Source organism: Cryptomeria japonica, chromosome 10 (genome assembly GCF_030272615.1).
Source record: "Cryptomeria japonica chromosome 10, Sugi_1.0, whole genome shotgun sequence".
NCBI lineage: Eukaryota > Viridiplantae > Streptophyta > Pinopsida > Cupressales > Cupressaceae > Cryptomeria > Cryptomeria japonica.
Genome location: NC_081414.1, coordinates 183,031,488 through 183,054,754, shown reverse-complemented (window position 1 = coordinate 183,054,754; position 23,267 = coordinate 183,031,488). Strand labels below are relative to the sequence as shown.

Genomic DNA, 23,267 nt, shown 5'->3' with positions numbered 1-23,267 from the left:
AAGAAAGGATGGTTTAAGTATTTCATATATATTGGCAGGATGTTTGAGAGTGGTTTCAGGTCCCTATGAATTATAATGCAAATTCTGGATTTTAGAAGATCTTTCAAATTTTCAGACTTAGTCAAATTTCAGGCCATTTCCGGATCAGGATGACATTGGTGGATTGATGTGAATTTCCAGACTTAGATGATTTTGCATGCTTTCCTCTTCTGGAATGGGAGTTCCATACTGACTCTTCCGGATTTAGAAATGATCTTCAGGAACGTTCAGTCTTCAGCGTCTTCAAGGATATTCAGTTTTTAGTGTTTTCCTGTGAAGAACCTGCCAAAAATAGATTTTCCCAAATGCTAAGTGTTTCAAAATGTTGGGGTTTGGACAAAATAGGTCAGGAAAACACTTACTAAAAATAGAAATTACTAAAAATCGTAAGTTTGATTTTTGGCAAAATGACGACATTTCGGGACTCAGTAAAATCCCTAAAAAATAGGAACTTTCTAATCCGTTTTGGCTCAAATTTTACTAGGAGGTTCCTTGAAGGGTTCTGATTCCAGTTATATGTTCAGTTTTTCCAAAACCCTAACAAAAACCCCTAAAATCTAGGACTAAAGGCAGAAACCCTAAATTGACAAAACAGGTCCTAGACTTCACCAAATTCACCCTAACGAAAAGCAGACTTAATCGATTTGACCCCCGAACACTTGCAAAGCAGAGAAACTAAATAGACTGCTGCCAAAAGACCCCAAAAAACAAAACCGAATGACCAGGAGGGCCTAAAATGTAGGGGGGTCCCTATTTGCAATGGGGCGATGTGTGAAAAGGTCACAACATGTCTATTTCTATAAAAGAAAAAAAAAAGGGTGTATATTGCAAATGATCCTCCTTTAGGGTGAATTTTCTTATAGGGTAGAATCTGAATGTTTAACAGGAGACAATTTTCCAACTGAATTTTGATTAAGATTTAAGAACCATACAATGCTTGCAAATCATCTTTTCAATGGTTTTGCCTGTTTTGTTAATGTATAGTCAACCACATAGCAAGAAATGAGGTAGATACCACTACTTGGTTCAACCAAAACAACTTTAGTGTGTTCCGAGGTAACAAAGTCAACCTAAGTTTCTCCTCTTTAGCATTTTGCAAACTTAAACCCATCAATATATGTTTAAAAGGTTTCTATTTGGTTACTAGAATTATTCAAGCTTTTATGAGTTTCCAGTACAATTCTTATATTCTCAAATCCCCTTGCTATATGTTTCCTCTCGTACCATTCCTCTTGAAAAACTTAGCAAGTTGTTAATTTTCCTATTCGATATGTTCTTCATCTCTAACCATGAAGACTCTGCAATTAAGGGCCTTTATACTCTGGTTTTCTATGCTAGGTGGTGATGACGAGAGATTTGCAAGCATAGATCTATGTAAGTTTTCTTCCCCAGATACTTTAGAAGGATTAAGCAATCCCTTCTAGACCACTTTTAGGATAGTCCAACTCTCAAAGACAGATTGGAAAGCATGTGGAACCTATTCTAGTAATCAAGAATATGATATAGTAACTAAACAAGAAACCCCAAAGAGCATTTTGCAGAACATCTTAAGCTTTCAAGAAGGTTACTCATCTTAGGTGTGCCTTTGCATTGGACCCTTTTTATGCTTTTCTAGGGATGAGGATTTAGATCAGAAAAATGCACCTAATGAAAAATTGCCTGTAATTCTAAATAAGGGAAAACTTTTAATTTCCACTATATGTCACAATCAATGTGCTGCACTAGATCATGAGCAGGTAAAGGATTTCCAAAAGCAGTTTACAACAGAAGAGCAACCAACATAAGCTATCTTCTCCAAGGGAATATATGGAGGAAAAAGAGAAGACTTTAGGCATAAAAAATATTCAACTCCTAAAAATTCCACCTAAAAGAAGAGGTGGGAGACCATAGGTGTCAAATAGATTCAGATTCCAAAACTGCCAAATACAAGAAGAGCCAGAAGACATTAGGTGTCAGATAGATTTAACTCCCAAAAATTTTACATAAAAGAAGAGATGAGAAACAAAAGCAAAAAATGTACAAAATAATTAAAAATTGTTGACTAATTCTAGAAAGTCGAGAAATTCCCAACACCTAAATTAGATTGTGGTAAATCAGTGATGAAAATTAATATGTTATAGTCTATATTTCAAACTCCAATGAAGATATGTAAAGTGATTGAAAGCTTGATCTATGAAACTATAGTGCAGTTACACTTATCAATCATCTCCAATAAACTCATCTCATTGTAATTTACTTGAATTCATGGCCATTTCATGGACAGAGATTTTGCTACAGTTCCTTTGCCTATAATTTTGGCTCACAAATTAATTAGCTTCCAATAATCAATCAGATTTAAGAAAGTAACTGTTTAAAGAACTTTCTTGATGGTTTTATCCAACAGTGCAGCATTCTTTAAGGCTAAAGGTTTCCTTCAGATGAGAACTAAGGTTGTGAAAACAATTAAAACACAAATTTGCACAGAGAAAAAAGAATTGAATTAAGTAACAAACCTTCAAATAACAAAGATATTTTTTCAGGAATTGAATTTAACATAAGTATTTGATTTGACCATTTCCAAATCGCATTCTCAGGTCCCTCGATGTGTCTCATAGGAAATGGATTCAACATAACTGTATTATAATTCTTCAAAATGACAAAGAAGTGCTGAATTTCCAACACATTAGAAAGATGGTAAACACTAGAAAGCTTGAGAAAGTCATGACTTTACCAGGTTTTAAGAAAATTGATTGGGTACAACCGAAATGAAATCATCATGAGGCTATAACCTTTAAAAAGGGAAGTTCAATAATATCCAGTTATCTTTCATAAGTTAGAAGGAATAATGCATACAACAGGAAACACATACTTAAGGAGGCACCTAGAATTGATACTCTTTTCACCTGTGACATATTTATCTAGACCTTTCCTCTTACCTTTATATCTTTTATAAAAAAATTGATGAGACACAAAATGAAAATCCGTTCATATTTTAGAAAAACAAAAGGGATAAATTTAGAGTAGCAAAATTGACTGTAAAAATTCACATGTAAAATTGGGATACTTAAGATATATAAGGATCATCAGTTGATCTATTGATAAGATAATTACCATATGATGGATGCACTAATTGATGATATGAAATATGATATACATACCTTAAGGATCTTGAAAGATCAGCCCAGAACTTTATAGGAAGCAGGCTATCACAGTCTCCCCTTGACTGCATTGTTGCTGCAGAGTCAGACTCAATACCGTGAATTACAAGGAATTCCCCTTTCATCAAACCTGCATCTTTGTATTTGGTTTCTACAACCTCCCTCAGCTTTCTTGAGATTGAGATTCTCAATGGTGGGACAGGTTGCCTGGGTACATTTCGGCCTGGCTGTGCCAATTGCTCAATTAGTTCTTTGTACCTGTTGTCAAACCCACACACCTTTAAAGAAACACATAAATCAAATATTCAATTGGAAGCACCCTCCAATGTTACCATTCCATATGATACCCGTAATTTGGCTTGATGAATCTGGTAGATAGGAAAATTCATTTCTAATATGATGCACTAATCTTTGATTCTCAATGTTAAATTTTATGTACTTCTGAGACATCCCAAAAACATATAATCTTTCGCTATTACTCTAATTCTCTACCTGATTTGTAAAACCCTATTTCTTCCCAGATAAGATCATATGAATAAGTATATTGCTGTATTTTCTTAATCTAAGTAGGTATTTTTAAAAAACTCCTAATTAAAAAAAAAATTGAACAGCCAATCACACATGACAACATATAATATCAAATACAATAGTCAAGGCTGATCCAGGAAATAATTGGCTATCATCCTACTTACTAAAGATCTCCCAATCCAAGCAAAATCATTTGATTCAAGTTTAGCTCAAATTTGGCAATGATAAAAAATCATTAAAAGGCTCCATCACCTAAAAATAATGTCTTAAAATTTGACATAAGCTTGAGATATCTAAGTACATTTTGCAATACCTTAATACTTAAAATATTAAAAACCTTGTTAATGAGCTTAGCATAAGTAAGACAAAACACATCAAGAAAAGAGCTAAAACCATTGGAATGATGATTATAATAAATAATAATATAGAGAGATATACGGCACCTCGAGATGCAGCACTTGTGGGCTGGGAGGTGAATGAGTTCTCTTGGGCTTGATCAAGAAGGGTGTGATATCTCCAAGGTGGCTTGAAGCCTTGAGGGATGGAGTTGTCTTATGATCCTGCCATATGTCGTGGGCCAAGGGAAGAATGAGTAACCTTGGGCTTAGGGGATTCTCCAAGTATGCCAACCCGCAATGATATTGTGGGCTAGTGTGTGAATGAGTGCCCTTGGGTTTGAGGTTTCCCCTCAAGTATGCCAACCCAAAATGAATGGGCTAAGCCCTACCCATACTCTTGCAGTACAAGGAAATCTCCCCTTGAGACTATGGTTTGCATACACTCCCCACAAATTCCTAATATGAATATCAAAGGAAATTGCTTAATAGTGAATTTGATTTTACTATATATATATATATGTGTGATGTTGAAAATTTAGCGTAATGAGTCATGACTAACAAAATCGTGTACGGTAAAATTTGAAATTGAATTATGTTCTTGAGACTTGAGTTGGAATTGTTTTATTTTGGCAAAATTGCATGTGGACCCCTAGGAGTGACATTAGAGAATCTCTCATATTATGGTTGACAACCATAAATGTTGAGCTACATCTGTAATGCTCCATCACGTTGTCTCATGACTCATGAAAGTATAATTCCAAATATAAAAAAACTTCTAAATTAACTCTGCAGCAACCCGTCTAAGTTTTATCTACACCAAATCCCTTTTTGCTCTCTAAGTGTGGACTTCTTAAAATAAATATTCTTCATCAAAAAATTCTTTACCATTGTCAACACCTAGTGGATCTTTAACAATGGCTACATTAGCTTCATTCATTTGTCTTGGAGCTTTCCCTTGAGAACAACATTAGCTCAACTTGTCCATTTTACCCTATGCGACCTCTTTTCTTGCAATGATAGCATTCATTCTCTCCTTTGTCTTTATTTGATCTTCCACAATCGTTTCTCGTTTATAATGGGCTCTTATGTTGGGGATCACCTTCTAAATCTCTTGTAGCTCTCTTTTCTTCAATTAAGAAAGACAATCATATCTTTTGAAGTTTTACAATGTATCTAAGAATAAAAATGGCATTACTGTATTTAGAAGGCAGGCAATTTAACCAAATGGCTTTGGCATCCTTGTCATCTACTATAGTAGCATTAACTTTTACTATCTAATGAGAGACTTCAGATTGCTTCTATGGCTAGAGAAGGTGATTCTATCATCCATCTTGAATCTAAATTGCTAAAGCTTTAGGGAAAAACTTGCATTAATGCTTTTGTGTCTCTACAATATCTTATGTAATTTCTTATGCAACCCGTGAAAATGGCCACAATTTTCTAAACAACAAACCCTAGTGACTAGACTTTGCACAACTTGACTTCTTTCCTAATCATATCATATTAAGAAAAGAGCTGAGAGCACATTTGAATAATAAATATAATATTATATTAGAATATTGGAGTGACAATTACAAATGGATTCATCTCCTTATATAGAGTTTGCGAGATGTAATGGACAATTAAAGATGTGACACTTATCCACAACTCTAAATGCTAATAATAGTGACATTATTACATGCTACTAAGTCACTCCGATGACTTTCTAACAAAACTTTCACTCAAGTAGAAGGCACCTTTTGAGGCAAAGTTACAACTTAACATTGATGAGGCTTTCAAGTGGAAGCTATTGGAATTTTTGAAGACAAAATTTGAGAGCCTAGTTAAAATCAAATACCTGGTTATTCTGAATTGGGCCTAAAATTTTATCAAATTGCCTTCAAATGGATAAGCCTGCTGCCTGATGATAACAGTTCTACTTCACATATAGAAGCCCTGTTTTTTTACCCTAGTTGAATGTGATTTTGCCAACCATCTACCCTTTAGACAAAACCCCAGCCATAAAGTAAATTGGTTGCAAGATGTGGGTCCAGTTTCCAAGTTAACAAATATGTCGATGGCATGAATGCCAGTTTCAACTTTGTGATGATTATACATTCATGTGTGTTCATTCATCCATTCATCTTTTTATTGTCCTTCATGTATATACATATTCCTGAGTTGTTTTCCTATGTGTTGACGTGTTTTTTGTACACATGTGAACACAGAATAAAATACCTAAAGGTACCTTATCCTCTCTTAAACAAAGTTCTCGACTGCTGAAGATCTTGCCGAAGGATCAATCGAGGCAACTCCAAGGTTCTTGTATGTAGGTTCTTTACGTGTGGATAAGCTCTTTGCAGTACGATGTGATTTTGCTAGAATCACAAGGGGACTTACATTCGACGACGTGGACGTCTGATTTGCTTTGGATATTGCTGGAACGTGAGATTTTACTAGTCCTAGATTTTGAAAAAAAAGGAAAAAGGAGAAAGGTTGAAACTGGATCTATTTCTAATACTAAGAATGTAAGAGCAATGAATGACCTTTGATGAAATTCTAACTAAGTCTTGCTTTGACATCCCAGGACTTTCTCCACAAGGTTAGTGCGATCTTCTGAGGAAAGCTTTATGATGTTCAGATCACCGCTACAAGCATGGACACCATCAGGCTGATGCATATCAATGAAGAAGCGACAATTGAAGTTAAGCTTAAGCTTAATGATTCCAGTTGACTACACAACGCAAGTCTGCAATCAACAAACTGCTAGTAGTATGGATATACATATTTCACCATCGATCATACACATTTCTTCCACTCATCTAATAACATGAAATCAAATTTGAGAAGTATAGAGACCATGCAAATTGTTGAATCGACCCATAGAATTCACCATTTCTTCAATGAAGTTTACAAGTCTTTTGCAACAATATCTTGGCAACAATCTTTGCCTTCTCTTTCGACTCTACTCTAACTATTTCCTACTCTCTGACCATTCACTATTAGCTAACTATTAACTATTAACCAACTATTAACCTTTACAAATGAGGAGCCAGGGCTTATATAGAGAAACCCTTTACAAATAGACGGCTCTGATTGATTTAGAATCAATGACTAGGATTACAAGATAGAAACCTAATTAGGGTTTGTTACGACAAACTTCCTTAGCCAATTAGAAAATTACATTCCAAGGGTGAGGACCAATAGGAAGCAGGGGTAGGTGCCTCGAAGTTTGTGTCATCCCCAATGAGTCAGGTACATTGAATCTAGACATGCTGAGGTGGACCAATCCAACTAGAGGAATGATGACTAGGATGCCACCTTGTCTAACACTTGTAACTTGGTTGATATTGAATTTGATGATGCTGAGAAGCTAACTTTGATTAACTCTTCTGAGACTATCTGCTTCTTCAATGGACCCTTGCACTGACCTTATTTGATTCTCCTTTGTCTTTGACGTGATGGATGGGTGGTGTACCTTTCCTTGAAATGCTGGCAATGCCTTTCATTGTCATCTTGTGGTTCCTTAGTGTGGCAAAGTCAAGGTTTTGGAGGTAGCTAGCAATTCCTTGAACACCTTGAGTCTTCCCTTTTGCCTGTGGAACGTCCTTGACGATGATGGACTGGAATTGGTCGTCCTTGATGATGATGGACTAGAAGAGGTCGTCCTTGCCCTGGCCTAGTTTTCTCCATCTGCAAAATAAACCAAAAGGTGATTAAGTACATATGACATGTTCATTTCAACAAAGCATTTTCCACCTTAAATCATCAACAAGAAGACTTAAAAATAAAGTTCGCTCAAAATCCCTTCCCAGAGACGGGCCCTATAAGAATTTCACCCTGAACCCTTTGGAAGGGTCAAGAGCGAAATTTGCTAGTTTGCCCAATTTAGACCTCTTTTCAACATTATCTCACAATTAGCTCTTCGCCTGGCCCAAACAAGGTGAAAAATAGGAGTTTCAAAAGATTTCACCCTGGACCCTTTGGAAGGGTCGGGAGCGAATTTTGCATTCCAGGATAATTCTATCACTTGTTTACTCCAAAATTCCTCCCAAGGCAAACATATGATAGCTTTCCTTCCTCCAAAGCCTAGGGATCCATGCTTTGACCTTTATCATGAGCAAGTTAGGTGAAATTGAGTATTTCGCCCTGGACCCTTTGGAAGGGTCAGGAGCGAATTTCTTGATCATGGACAAAACACTCGCTTCTTTCACTCACAACCCCTTCTAAGACATGCTTGTGGCAATCTTTAAGCCCAATCTACGTTGATCACTGTCTTGGTCTAGCACAAATTTGGAAGAAAAAGGACATTTGGTGAATTTCACCCTGGACCCTTTGGAAGGGTTAGGAGCGAAATTCATGATTTGCTTGTTTTCCTTCATCAAGGTCTATCTTTTTCACTTTCTATACTTGGACTCTTATCCTTGGATCCATCTCCCATGTTTGCAACATTTTGTTTGACTTCAAAATGACCAGAAAAGAGGATTTCACTAGAAATCATGGCCAGGGACAGGACCTATAATGGATTTCGCCCTGGACCCTTTGGAAGGGTCTAGGAGCGAATTTCTTCCTCTAGCCCAAAATCATCATTTTTGGAGACAACAATTCGTTCAAGGGCAATCTCAAGGGCTTCTATCACCTTGGTCTAGACTTGGCTTGGCACAAATATGAAAGGAATAGGTGGTTTTTAGGAATTTCGCTCTAGACCCTTTGGAAGGGTCAAGAGCGAAATTCATGATTTGAGCTTATTTTCTCATTCTCTCAACTCCAATCCACCTCCAAGACCAAGGATACATCGCCTCACTCCTATCTAGGCCATAAAAACCAAAAAATTAACTTGATTTGCAAGGAAAATAGGTGATCCTAGGAATTTCGCTCTGGACCCTTTGGAAGGGTCAGGAGCGAAATTCTTGATTTGCCTCAATTCCTTCATGTTCACGGATCACTAGCAACTCAAAGTTTTGCTCAAGGACTTCTCCAATCTTACCCCATCCTGACCCACACTTGACTTAGCATAAAATTGAGAAAAAAGGGTGGTTTTGGGGAATTTCGCTTTGGACCCTCTGGAAGGGTCAGGAGCGAAATTCAAGATTAGGACACAATTCCATCTCCTTCTTCCCTTGCTATGCCATGATTCTCACCTTTGGACTCCTTCCTCATGAAGAAAACACTTGTTTGACCCCCAAGAAGGCCTGGAAGGAGAAATTCGCTCAAGACCATGGCCAAGGACAGGACCCATTTGGATTTCGCTCTGGACCCTTTGGAAGGGTCAGGAGCGAAATTCATGTCCTATCTCAAAATCATCATTGTTGATGGCAAAAAATCAACTCCAAGGCATGCCTAGGGATCCTTCTAAGCTCTGTTCATCTTTATCCATGCTTAGCTTGACACAAAATGAAAGGAAAAGGTGGATTTTAGGAATTTCGCTCTGGACCCTCTGGAAGGGTCAAGAGTGAAATTTTTGTTTTTAGCATATTCCTTCATTCTTTCAACTCCAATTCACCTCCAAGACCAAGGAACAAGGTTTTAAGCCCAAACAAGGTAAAAAATAAGGTTAATAAAGAATTTTGCTCTGGACCCTTTGGAAGGATCAAGAGCGAAATTTCGTTCTTGGACAAAAACCCTCACATTTCAATGCTTTCAATCACTTCCTTAGGCAAGAACATGTCCAAACTTTCACAATATGCCTTAGAAACTAAGATCTTGGTCTAAACAAGGAAGAAATGGGTGTCTTCTAAGAATTTCGCTCTGGACCCTTTGGAAGGGTCAGGAGCGAAATTCTTGATCTTGGACAAAATCCTTCATTCTTTCACATTCTATCACCTCAAAAGGCAAAGACACATCGTTCTCCTTCCAACTACGCCCAAGGAACAAGGTTTGTGTGCAAACAAAGAGGAAAAAAGGGCTCTTCTAAGAATTTCGCTCTGGACCCTTTGGAAGGGTCAGGAGCGAAATTGTTGTCTTGGACAAAATCCACATTTTGCAATGCCTTCAATCACTTCCTAGGGCTAGAACATACCAATTTACCATTAGCATGTCCAAGGAACAAGACTTTTAGTGCAAACAAGGAGAACAAAGGTGTCTAAGGAGAATTTCGCTCTGGACCCTTTGGAAGGGTCAAGAGCGAAATTCACATTTAGGCTCAAATCTTGACTTCATTTCTCACATTTCTTCATCCAAACAAGTGTTTTGCCCTCAATAATGCCTGGGAATGAGTTAGTTCTAAGTTTGGGTCAAAGTAGAATGTCTTACGGAGAATTTTGCTCTGGACCCTTTGGAAGGGTCAGGAGCGAAATTTGACATTTTGGTCTCTCCGTCAGGATTCATGTATGGAATATAACATTTTCAGGATGTTTGAGAGTGGTTTCGGACCTCCAGGAGTTATAATGCAAAATCTAGTTTTTGGAGGATTCTTCAATTTTCCAGACTTAGTCAAATTTCAGGATCAGGAAGACATTCTAGACTTAGCCAAATTTCAGGGCATTTGAAGATCAGGATAACATTCCAGATTTCATCACTCACCAACTTGACCTAGCTCAGAACTCCAAGGATGATACTCATTCACCAAGCAAGACACAATTAGCAACAAGAGCAAAACCAGGCCTTAAGGAAGACTCTCAAAGAAACCCTAATTCTGGGGCCCCGTGGACTCACCTTGGCTCAAGCAGAGCCTGCCATCCTAGTGATCCCTTTGGCAACACTCAAAATGAAAAGGCTAACAGACAAACCCTAAAAACCCAGAAATCAAACCCCAGAAAGCAAAAAAGTAGGGGTCCCCATTTGCAATGGGGCGATGTGTGAATATGTCACAACACTATGCCATACCATTTTTAGTTTTATCCTAACAGTTATCAGTTATTCTCTTTGGAAAGTATCTTTTTTTCTATTAATGGCCAAGGTGTATTGATCTCTTTATAGTTTGATTAAGGTCGGTCTCAGCCAGTAATGGCACACCTAGTCTCTGGTCATCCATAATGGCATGTATTAGATTGCAGTAACATTCACAGAAACTGGTTTTGTTCTTATCAGTTTACTTGTGGAATCTACCATTAGTAGTGATAGAATTTTTTTCTGTTATCGATATGTTGTCCCCACTTTTTTACAATCCATTGATGCTCACATGATTGATTTGGTCTGATCAATTTGTATGCAGAAACTGCCAGTTTCATTTTGTATTTCATGTGAGGCATGCACATACACACAGACGTGAATGTATATATAATTAATATAAATCTTTTCTTGCTCAATGGGGCTATGTTTTATGTGATCTCCCAAGAGAAAGCGTGTGCAAGGATATACAGATGCAATATCCCCATCCAATTTCTAAAACAAATCAAGCAAAAGAACATCGTGCTGTCCAAAGGCGTGGCAGGCCAAGGAAGTTTCCACATTGATTAGTTAGCAATTAAGGATTGCTGTCAAAGGAAAGAGTGAAACCGGTCAACCCAAGGCCTAAGGTCGCCCCACACGTAATTGCTGTCCAAGGAAATACCACAGATTGACCAAAGAACAAGTAATTGTCACATTATTGCTGTCAAAGGAAGGAGTATCATGATCTGCAATTAGTTAATCAACTAATGACAATTAAATTACAAGGAAAAGGCACAATTAGGCACTTGTTGCAAAGGGTTGTGGATGTTGAGACACAACTTCTCACATCCTGTCTCATTGTGGCATATTTAAAAATGATCATAAGTTCCTCCCAAAGCATTGAATGTTTGTTTCATATATTTCTGTATAGCTACAGTGCTCACATGAGCCAATAATCAACTGAGTGAGAGGAGGGTGATTACCCATCCACGATTGCAAGGTAAAAGGGCGCATGTACAAAGGATATTATAGCAGGAATAGCGTCAAAGTTGCACAAATATAAGTCTCTATCAGGCTTACTAGATAGAGATCTGAAACTATATATTTGTAACACCAATTCAGCCAGAAATTCCAATGAATTTAGATCCATTGCATATTGAATGTAGTATCAGACAAGAAGGTTTTATCCTTGCAATCCAAATTCATACAAATCTCTCGAATTTAGTCCTCTTTAATTATAGTATTACATAACAATAAATCCACTAGACATTTCAATCAGGACCCTGGAAATCATAAGTATAATCATTAGATGGTGAAGATAGAAGAAATCTTAGAAGGGACATTACAAGTGGAATCAGAGCTGGTAAAACCTGCCAGCCTGTGAAAGTTTATGAGTGAAAGGGGGATAAGATACTATAATCAGGAATATAGAAGACAGTGGAAGCCTGCTCAAGCACAGAAAGGAAAAACAACATCTGATATCTTGGGTATCCACCAAGGACCGTCACTAAACAACAGCACTAACAACCCTGAATCCTCAAATAGTGAGCAATGAAGTATAAACATGGGAGATAATGCTGACCGCATGGATCAATTCATGGCAGAACAATGGAACATTCAAGAGAGAATGGCACAATTATTAGACATGTTGACTCAAACCATGATAAATACCAATAACAATCACAACAATAATAGCAACCATGGTGGCAATAACGGAGGCAATGATGGAAATGAAGATCATTCAATCAACAACAGAACTTCACATAGACATATTCCTACAACAAGTTCTAGACCAATGATACCTACCTTTCCACCTAGAGTGGACCATCAAGAAGGCAATGAACCCACATTGGTCGATTTACAAGAGTAATTATGACAAGATTGGATAGATGGAGGGTTGCAAATCGATAAGCCTCTTAGGGACTACATGGACCTGAGAATGAGACACTTGCCCAAAAAAGGGAATAGAGACAATCACTTTGATCCAAGGAGAAAGATTGGTAAGCTTAATTTGCCATAATTCGATGGTTTGGGGAAGACTATGTCACATGCTTGGGTTCAAAATATGGACACATACTTCCAACTAAATCCTATGCTAGAGGATGAGGCAATCAAATATGCGGCCCTACATCTTGATGGAGTGGTTCATGAATGGTGGCACCATGACATGATCACTATGGGCCATGCACAAATTACCTCATATGTGGAGTTCATGGAGAAACTAATAGAAAGATTTGACAACAAGGACCCCGAGTTTCATTTCAACGAATTGGCACAATTAAAGCAATGGGGAACACTTGATGAATATATTGCAGATTTCCAAAGACTTTCCGTGTTGGTAACTGACATTTCCAAAAGGTTAGTTGTTCTATTTATGGATGGCCTAATGGATCCTCTAAGGGGTTGGGTCAAAACCCTCAAACCTAGTACACTACAAGACACGGTTAAGAAGGCTAGAGATATGGACTCAAGTGCAACAAAGAACAAAATTCCATCAAAGGTGTCATCAATTCAAGAGGATAAAGCATAACAACCTTTCCAAAAGGAATGGCCAAAGAGGAACCAAATCGATGAAGAAACTAGACAAGAGCTAAGGAGGAAGAAACATTGTTTTACTTGTAAAGAACCTTGGGGGCTAGGGCATAGATGCCTAGGCAAAGGAAAGATTCATTATATCGAAGTGAGGCCCACTAGTGATGAAGACGACAAATATTATCAAAGCAGTGAACAAGATGAAACAGATGAAGAACCCTTAAAGATAAAACAGCCTCCACCTAAAGAAAAAAAGGGTGGTACAATTGCCACTATGACTAGACTTCCAGGGTTTAACTCTTTTAAGGTTCAAGGTGTATTGCAAAAACAAAGGATAAAGATGATAATTGATAGCAGAGCTACTCGTAACTTTATTAATTCAGCTTTAGTCACCACAAAAGGACTTCAAACAGTTGAACATGAAAGGTTTAGTTTGAAGATGGTGGATGGCTCCCAAATGTCTTGTTCAACAAAGGTACCAAATTAAAACATTACAATTGGTGACTATACAGTCAAGGATGATTTATATGTTGTGGATTTGGGTGATCAGTGCTATATTTGGTATCCAATGGATGATGTCCATTGGTAAGTACTCACAAAATTTTCAAACAATGGAATTCAAATTCAAGGTAGATGGCAGGAAGGTGATATTTAGGGGAATATTCAATGGATCGCCTCAAGTTGCATCAGTCAAGGGAATGGAAAGTACATGTAGGCATGGAAATGTTGCTTGGGCTACACAAGGTCTTGTCTCCTCATAATATTTAAGTAACAAGCCTAAGTATGGTCATGATGATTTACAACCAATCTTGGATAAGCATAGTCCAGTTTTTGGGAACATACCACTCAGAAGGCCACCATATAGAAGATATGAAGGCACCATCGAGTTAGAACAGGGTGCAAATCTTGTCATCACAACACCATACAAGAACCCCAAGAAGTTTAAGAATGACATTAAGAAATCTATCAAGGAGATACTTGAAATAGGACATATAAGGCCTATCTCAAGACCATTGGCATCTTCCGTAGTGTCGGTAAAGAAAAAGGTGGAACTCTCTGAAGGTGCAATGATTACAAAGCCTTAAAGCGAAAAAAAAATAGGCTGCTTGTGGGCAAGCAATTTCAAGGAGGGGATATTGCAATATCCCCATACAATTCCTAAAACAAATCAAGCAAAAGAACATCATAGGGTCCAAAGGTGTGGCAGGCCAAGGAAGTTTCCACCTTGATTAGTTAGCAATGAAGGACTGCTGTCAAAGGAAACAGTGAAACCAGTCAACCCAAGGCATAAGGTTGCCTCACACAGAATTGCCATCCAAGGAAATACCACAGATTGACCACAAGTAATTGTCTCCTACATTATCAATGTCCAAGGAAGGAGTATCACAATCTGCAATTAGTTAATTAACTAATGACAATTAAATTACAAGGAAAAGACATGATTAGGCACTTGTTGCAAAGGGTTGTGGATGTTGAGACACAACTTCTCAAATCATGTCTCATCATGGCATATTTAAGAATGATCATAAGTTCCTCTCAAAGCATCAAATGTTTGTTTCATATATTTCTGTATATCTACATTGCTCACACGAGCCAATAATCAACTGAGTGAGAGGAGGGTGATTACCTATCCGATTGCAAGGTAAAAGGGCACATGCACAAAGGAGATTATAGCAGGAACAGCATCAAAGTTACACAAATATACAGCATCAAAGTTACACAAATATAAGGCTATATCAGGAAAAGCAACAGAAGATTACAATTCAGATCAGATTCACGACCCAATCAGTTCGCACAATCATAAAGACATAGCAGAGACAGTAATCTTACTAGATAGAGATCTGAAACTATATATATGTAACACCAATACAGTCAGAAATTCCAATAAACTTAGATCCATTGCATATTGAATGTTATATCAGATAAGAAGGTTTTATCCTTGCAATACAAATTCATACAAATCTCTTGAATGAAGTCCTCTTTAATTATAGTATGGCATAACAATAAATCCACTAGACATTCCAATCAAGACCCTGCAAATCATAAGTAAAATCATTAGATTGTGAAGATAGAAGAAATCTTAGAAGGGACATTACAACAGATGACAAAATGAAAAAGACTTAGCAGTTAGCACTATGTTACTTAAAGTCTTAAACTTTGACGATGAAATCCAAAGTCATTCTAGCAATTTCTGAGGTTCTTCTGATCTAATTTTTGGGAGGAGTTTCAAAAATAAACCCCCTTTTATTTGGCCAAAAAGAAAGTTGTTTTAATTTATTTCAAGGCATTTTCTACTTAGGCTTCAGATATATCATATATCCCTTGAATGAAGGGATCCTTTGCATATTTTCAGTTCAATGACTGTAGTTTGATCTATTAGCATCCTTGATATGCCGGTTCATAAGTTAAGAAATTTTATTTATGTATGCTTCCAATAATAGGAAAACGATTCAACCACATAAAACATTAAAGTTATATGCAAAATTTCAACCATGTGTATGTGAACTCAAAGAGTAAAAGTGAGTCAAAAAATGAATTGGATAAACTGACATTATAAATAAAAGTATAGCTGCAGGTGACTTGCAGACTGCAAAATCAAAATGGAACAGCATTCTTCTTACATGTTATATCCACCATCAGCTAAATCCAATTGAGGTGCTTTCAATGCTTCGGTCAGAAACAGTCCAGCACCTGCCGCATTCACATTTGGATAAACATAGCTGATTTTTGTACGAGCAGATGTCAGAAACATAAAGATTGAATGCCCCAGTCCTGCTAATTTGGTTGAGATAACTAGGTCATAATACCTGTTCTGAAGAAAAACATAAAGAACTATGTAAGGAATGATCAAGAAAACTGGATGATTAAACCATACAATTTGAAATACCTGTTAAGTTCAGGAATCCAAAGTGTAAAAACAACAAAAACAACTACAAGTATACACATGCAGTTATTTTTCAAATACATAATATTAAATATTATAAAAATTAATTGAGGATTGAATGCTGGTATTTCACATATATTCTATAAAGATACCTTAAATGGAATGTTGATGTAGATTAAACCCATATCATCTCAGCATTTTCTATTTAATCAAAGTTTTATCCTTCTAATATCATACCAATTACATTTTATTATTTTATTATGTGCAAGGTACAATAGATCATACAAGGAATGTGACCAATTAATCCAATCAAGGCCAGCTAAATGATTCGTGGAGCAACATCTATTCTTCTAAAAACTTTTTAGTTATAATAGCTAATATTCTCCCTCCATTGACCAAGACACAACTGTGACAAACTTAAAATGTGGATGATTTCTCTACTTGACCAAAGTTTTCGATACAAAATAGAGTGCAATTAAATCAACAGAAGTTAATGCCATAAAGTTTCAACCATAGTTTAACTACTCGCTGAGACATCAAGTGCTTGGAAGTAATTTTTGCCCCAAGTTTTTGTAGGAAAAACTTGCCGAGTTTCTGCAGTGAGTTCCAAGCAAGTTTCAGCAACTTAAATTGTTGGTGAGCACTCAACAAGTCTAAGCACAGAACTGCCACATGCAGGAATAGGTGGATGCAAGAAAAAAACATAAATAATGTTATAAAAACATAGGTTTTTGGTTTTATAAGAGCCCTATCCACCCAAGGTGAGGAAGCACACTAGCATTTGATACAAAGGTCTGTGTGGTCTCAAAAGCCTTCATTTGGGCTTGGTGGTGGGGTCTCTGCCTGTAATGTCCCCTTAGGTTAGTTCTTAAGAATTTGGGACAATTAAGTCAAAAATCAGCTACAAGAGACTTCTTGTCAAAAACACAAAATCCTTATGAATGCTGATAATAAATTTTTTATAGAATGACAATATATCAATTCTGAAACATATACTCAATATATGATAATACAAGCATTATTTAATCTGCAAATAGTAACTTGATTGATTGGATGTAATATATCTGGTGTCTCTGATATAACCTTGGGAATTATGCAATGGTAAGATGATCAATCTGCAATATAGAGAGATCTTTGCTCTTCCTGATGTATCGATGTGAGAAATGCTATGAGCCTCCTTCTAATTCGATGATAGAAATGATGCTATGTTGCTATGTCTGATTGGTCTTTGGAAATATGCAAATACGGTGGTGCTGTTTCTGATTTCTCACTTGAAGTATTCAACCTGATTTAATGCCAAAGGCAAATGCTCAATCAAGCAGATCTCCAAATGGATACTAATAGAAATAAAAGACAAAACCTGATGATTCCCCATTGAGAATGGGATCAATCCCCATTATATATCTTGCAAGATCGAAGGGTTGCATTGTTTGATTTTGAACAGTTAAGGGACATATCTCTTCCTAATCGTATCTCTTCATGATTTTATACAAATTGGTTTATTATGCAAATCGCCTTTCATAATTAATTTTGTAATTGCTGCCTCCATGTTTAATTGTTATTTGTTATCTCTGGTCTAATCAATATTCATTAGTCTATTCACTTGTTGTTAACTCTGGTTTAATTGATCCTTCTTATGCAGCGATAATATGTATTCTCCTTGCTTGATATGATCGATCCAAAGAAACATTAAGTGATGCTTATGATATACATCAATATGCTTTCTGATGGTAACATAGCACTTGTAGATCAATTTGCTTAGCAAGTCAATGGAAAACGATGCTTGATTATTCTCTTTCTGTTATCTTCTCTTCACAACAATAATACTGACGGATGCTTATGATGTCTTCCTTTGTCTGATAGTGATCTCGATGAGGAGTTGTCTTCATTCATGATCAATGCATATAAGAGTTCCTCAGGAATTATTGCTATGATACATAAATTTCTGTGTGGTATCTGTATTATAGTCCATGAGTATTGCTATATCCATGCTATCGAACTCTTTTCATGTTGTCTTAGTGCTTGATAGGAAAATCGTGAAGTCTTATGAATAAGATAATTTTGCTCCATAAGATCTCGATGCTACAGTCTTTATTAATATAATATGCAAACCTAAACTTCTTCAGTACTATGTACAAATCGACACTTCCTAATTACTAACTAATTGAAGGTGTTCAAGGTCTGCCACCCTTGACCACATTGTTTTGTTGCTTTCTTGTTCTTAGGTTAAGGATGGGGACATCAGAGTGCCCTTCAACTTTGCTCTATACCCCAACCTCAAGGCATGTTTCCCCTCAACCTGACTAGGGGCACTACACCTGAACCTCCACCAAACTCATTTGATACATCTTGTAACTATATTTTGCATTAAATTTATATCTTTTTCAAAAAATTAAGTAATTTTTAAGTTCTCAAGTTTTGCTTAGTCAGAAAACTTTTTAACTATCACCTCCATGGAAGCCATATGCAAACTATCGTTTCACTAATCCATTAAAATAAGAAAACAATCTTCTAGAAATAACTGTGCCAAAAAAATTCTAGAAAAGCTTTTTTTCTTGTTAATAGGAGTTTGCAATCTAAGTCATTTTCTCAAATAAATTAATCTCATAGTCTTATTAAGCCTTTTTTGTGCCTCATTGCCCCTCCACAAGTGAAATCACTATGGTAGTATTCCATACAACTCAATTGAGTGTCAACCATACTATAGTCGAATAAATATGTTCCCATACATCGTTATTTGGTCATTCTTAGTTCCAATCAGCCATGAGCCTATATAGCCACCCTACTTTGACATTTTGGCTTAAATAGATAAATTAGTTTTGCCAAACTTACCACAAAACCAACAAGTGTAATGAAATTCAGATTAGATAGGCTTAATAGGCTTAAATGAGGCCAACCCACCCAAACTTACTTTCCTATATGATAAAACAAATATTTGAAATAGTGAATAGAATTAATAATGCATACCAGATAGTGGAGTAAAAGTATATATTTATTCGCATATGAAGTTATTATAGAAGTAGAGTAGAAATGGTCGATCAAAGATCAAAGTTGATCAAAATAGATCATACTGCTTTCCTTGACGAAACAAAATTTATATAAAGGACCCAAAAATTGCCAAGAGGAACACAATTGTCAACTTATAGACTTATGAACCTGTTGATGTGTCTTTTGTACACGACCAAACACAGAACAAAATACCTAAAGGTACCTTATCCTCTCTTGAATAAAGCTTCCCCGAATGCTGAAGATCTCGCAGAAGGATCAATCAGAGTAGCTCCAAGGTTCTGATTGTAAGTTCTCTACGTGTGGATAAGCTCTTGTGGTATGATGTGATTTTGCTGTAATCACAAGGGGACCTACATTCGATGACCTGAGCGTCTGATTTGCTTTGGATATCACTGGAATGTGGGTCTTTACTGGTCCTTGATTTTTTAAAAAGGAAAAAAGAATAAGGGTTGGAGAAGGATCTAATTCTAACACTAAGAATGTAGGAGCAATGGATGACCTTTGATGAAACTTTAACTAAGTCTTGCTTTGATATGCTAGGATCATCTCCACAAGGTTAGTGCGATCTTCTAAGGAAAGCTTTATGATGTTCAGATCACCGCTACAAGCATAGACACTGTCAGGTTGATGCATATCAATGAAGAAGCGATAATTGAAGTTAAGCTTTAAGCTGAATGATTCCAGTTGACTACGCAAGGCAAGTTTGCAATCAACAAACCGCTAGTAGTATGGATATACAAATTTCACCTTTGATCATACAAATTCCTTCCATTCATCTAATAACATAAAATTAAATTTGAGAAGTATAGAGACCATGCAAATTGTTGAATCAACACATAGAATTCACCATTTCTTCAATGAAGTTTACATGTCTTTTGCAACAATGTCTTGACAACAATCTTTGCCTTCTCTCTCTACTCTACTCTAAAATGCTATCTACTATTGAGCTACTAATTAATGACTATCTCTCTTTTGCTAACTCCTAGCTATTCACTATTCTCTGACTATTAACCCTTACAAATGAGGAGCCAAGGCTTTATATAGAGAGCCCTTTACAAATTGACGACTCTGATTGACTTAGAATCAATGGCTAGGATTAAAGAATAGAAACCCTAATTAGGGTTTGTTATAACAAACTTCCTTAGCCAATGAGAAAATTGCATTCCAGGAGTGAGGACCAATAGGAAGCAGGGGTAGGTACACCGAAGTTTGTGTCGCCCCCGATGAGTCAAGTACATTGAATCTGGACATGCTGAGGTGGACCAATCCGACTGGAGGAAAAGTGACTGGGATGCCACCTTGTCTGACACTTGTATCTTGGTTAATCCTCCTATGTCCTTGATGCGAAGAATGATGTACCTCCTTGACTTCCATGTGCTTGATGAGGCTTCCTCACTGTCAAGTGTTCTTTCTCTGATAAAATACTTTGCCTCGAAGTATTTGTAGGATCCTTCTTCTCTGTCATCGTGTGGTTCCTTTATGTGGCGAAATGAAGGTTTTGAGGCTAGCTTGCAACTCCTCGAACACTTGAAGTCTTCCAACGCTTCAAAAAATCTTGAGTCCTCCTTTATGCATCTGGAATGTCCTTGATGATGATGGGACTGGAATAGATCGTCCTTGTCCTGACCTGACCTTCTTCCATCTGCAAAACAAACCAAAAGATGATTAAGCACACATGATATATTTATCCTGGTCATAAAATCATTAAGAAAAAGGGATCAAAACTAAATTTGCTTTAGGATCCTCCCCAAGGACAAGCCCTATAAGAATTTCGTTCTGGACCCTTTGGAAGGGTCAAGAGCAAAATTTGCATTTTAGCTCAAATTTCATCATCTCCTTGCTTTGAACTTCTCTTGACCTTGAATCACTTTCTCCTGAAGACATCATTGATTTGACCTCCAAAAAGACCAAAAAAGAGGATTTCACTTTGGACCTTGGCCAAGGACAGGACCTATTTAGTATTTCGCTCTGGACCCTTTGGAAGGGTCAGGAGCGAAATTCAAGTTTTAGCTCAAAATCTTCATCATTGGTGGCCACAAGCCCTTCAAAGGCATGCCTAGGGGTATCTCCAAGCTCATTTCACCTTGATCAAGGTTTGTCTTGACACAAAAGTTGGAAGAAAGAATAGGTTTTAGGAATTTCGCTCTGGACCCTTTGGAAGGGTCAAGAGCGAATCTATGATCTCGAGCTCATTTCTTCATTTTTTAACTTCAATCCACCTCAAAAGGCAAGGACACATCAATCCACTCCTATCCACGCCATAAAAACCAAGGATTTGACTTTCTCCAAGGAGTAAATAGGTGCTCTCAATAATTTCACTCTGGACCCTTTGGAAGGGTTAAGAGCGAAATTCTAGTTTTGGCTCAATTCCTTCATATTTGGTGATCAAAAGCAACTCAAAGTCATGTTTAAGGACATCATCAATCTTAATTCACCCTGATCCATACTTGGCTTGACACAAAATTGAGAGAAAAGGGTTGATTTGGGGAATTTCGCTCTGGACCCTTTGGAAGGGTGGAAGGGCCAAGAGCGAAATTCAAGTTTTAGGCTAAAATCCTTCACTTCTTCACATTCCATCATTTCAAAAGGCAAAGACATGTCAAAACACTTCCAAATATGTCCAAGGAGCTAAAGTATTGGCCTAAACAAGGGAGAAAATGAGGTTTATGAAGAATTTCGCTTTGGACCCTTTGGAAGGGTTAGGAGCGAAATTCACAATCTTGGACAAAATCCTCACTTTTCAATGCTTTCAATCACTTCTTAAGGCAAGAACATGTTAAAACCTTCCCAACATGCCTTAGAAACTAAGATCTTGGTCTAATCCAAGAAGAAATGGGTGTCTTCTAAGAATTTCGCTTTGGACCCTTTGGAAGGGTCAGGAGTGAAATTTGCATTTTGGGTTGATTTTTGACTCCATTTCCCACATTTCTTCATTTAAAGAAGTGAATTGCCTTCAATAATATCTGGGACATGGATTAGCTCATGGCTTTGGGCAATGTAGAGTGTCTTATAGAGGAATTCACTCTAGACCCTTTGGAAGGGTTAGGAGCGAAATTCCTATTCTAGGCTCAATTCACCTTCAAATTGACTTGACTTTGTCTTAGACTTGATCCTAGATCCATTTCCTTCATATCCTTGCAAATTTGCAAAACCATTCAATGATTTAGGTGAAGAATTTAGGTCCTTTGTGAAATTTCGCTCTGGACCCTTTGGAAGGGTCAAGAGCGAAATTTGACATTTTAGCCTCTTCGTCAAGATTCATATAGGGGAATATAACATTTAAGTATTCTTATACTTTAAGTTATATTCCATATATACTGTCAGGATGTTTGAGAGTGGTTTTGGACCTCCAGGAGTTATAATGCAAAATCTAGCTTTTTAAGGATTCTTCAATTTTCCAGACTTAGTCAAATTTCAGGATTAGGATGACATTCCAGACAGCCAAATTTCAAGACATTTGAGGATCACGATGACATTCCAGACTTCTCAAGGCGAATTCGCTCTACCCTTGATGTAAGGGATGGGACCTAGGAGGACATTATGCATTCAACCAAGGTTTGATTTAGTAACTTGAAGTGCGACTAGATAGTACATAAAAAAACACCCTAGGAATGATCTAAATTACCCCTAATCACTCAATTGACCTGACCTCTTGAGGAGATCCACCTGACTCAAGCAGAGCCTGCTACCCTAATGAGCCCCCTAGCGACCCTTCAAATGCAAAAGGTCAATAGACAAGAACCTAAAAGACCTAAAAAGCAAACCCTAGAAAGCAGAAAGTAGGGGTCCCCATTTGCAATGGGGCGATGTGTGAATACGTCACAACAGAACCATATGGTCAAAGCATTATAATAGTCATCATACACTGACTACATTATCCCTCCAAAAGAAAATAAATCTTCCAAATGATATAAAACAATGAAGTATCAAGTAACAGTAGGTAAGGTGATCCAAACTAGTGACAACATTGTAGAAGGAGAAAATAGTGATAATGTTGTTAACAAAGAACTT

General features: G+C 37.0%; 1 protein-coding gene across 3 annotated transcripts in view; it reads right to left on the bottom strand.

Annotated features, from left to right (window-relative positions):
- The window catches only part of LOC131073563 (photosynthetic NDH subunit of subcomplex B 1, chloroplastic), a 72,651-nt gene that overhangs the window by 6,986 nt on the left and 42,398 nt on the right, over window positions 1-23,267 (bottom strand). For all 3 annotated transcript variants that reach the window (XM_058010020.2, XM_058010021.2, XM_058010022.2), the window contains exons 3-4: window positions 15,985-16,175; window positions 3,177-3,434 (exon numbers count right to left, since the gene is read on the bottom strand). In XM_058010020.2, coding sequence (XP_057866003.2) covers window positions 3,177-3,434; window positions 15,985-16,175 — 449 coding nt within the window. The remainder of the gene's footprint in view (window positions 1-3,176; window positions 3,435-15,984; window positions 16,176-23,267) is intronic.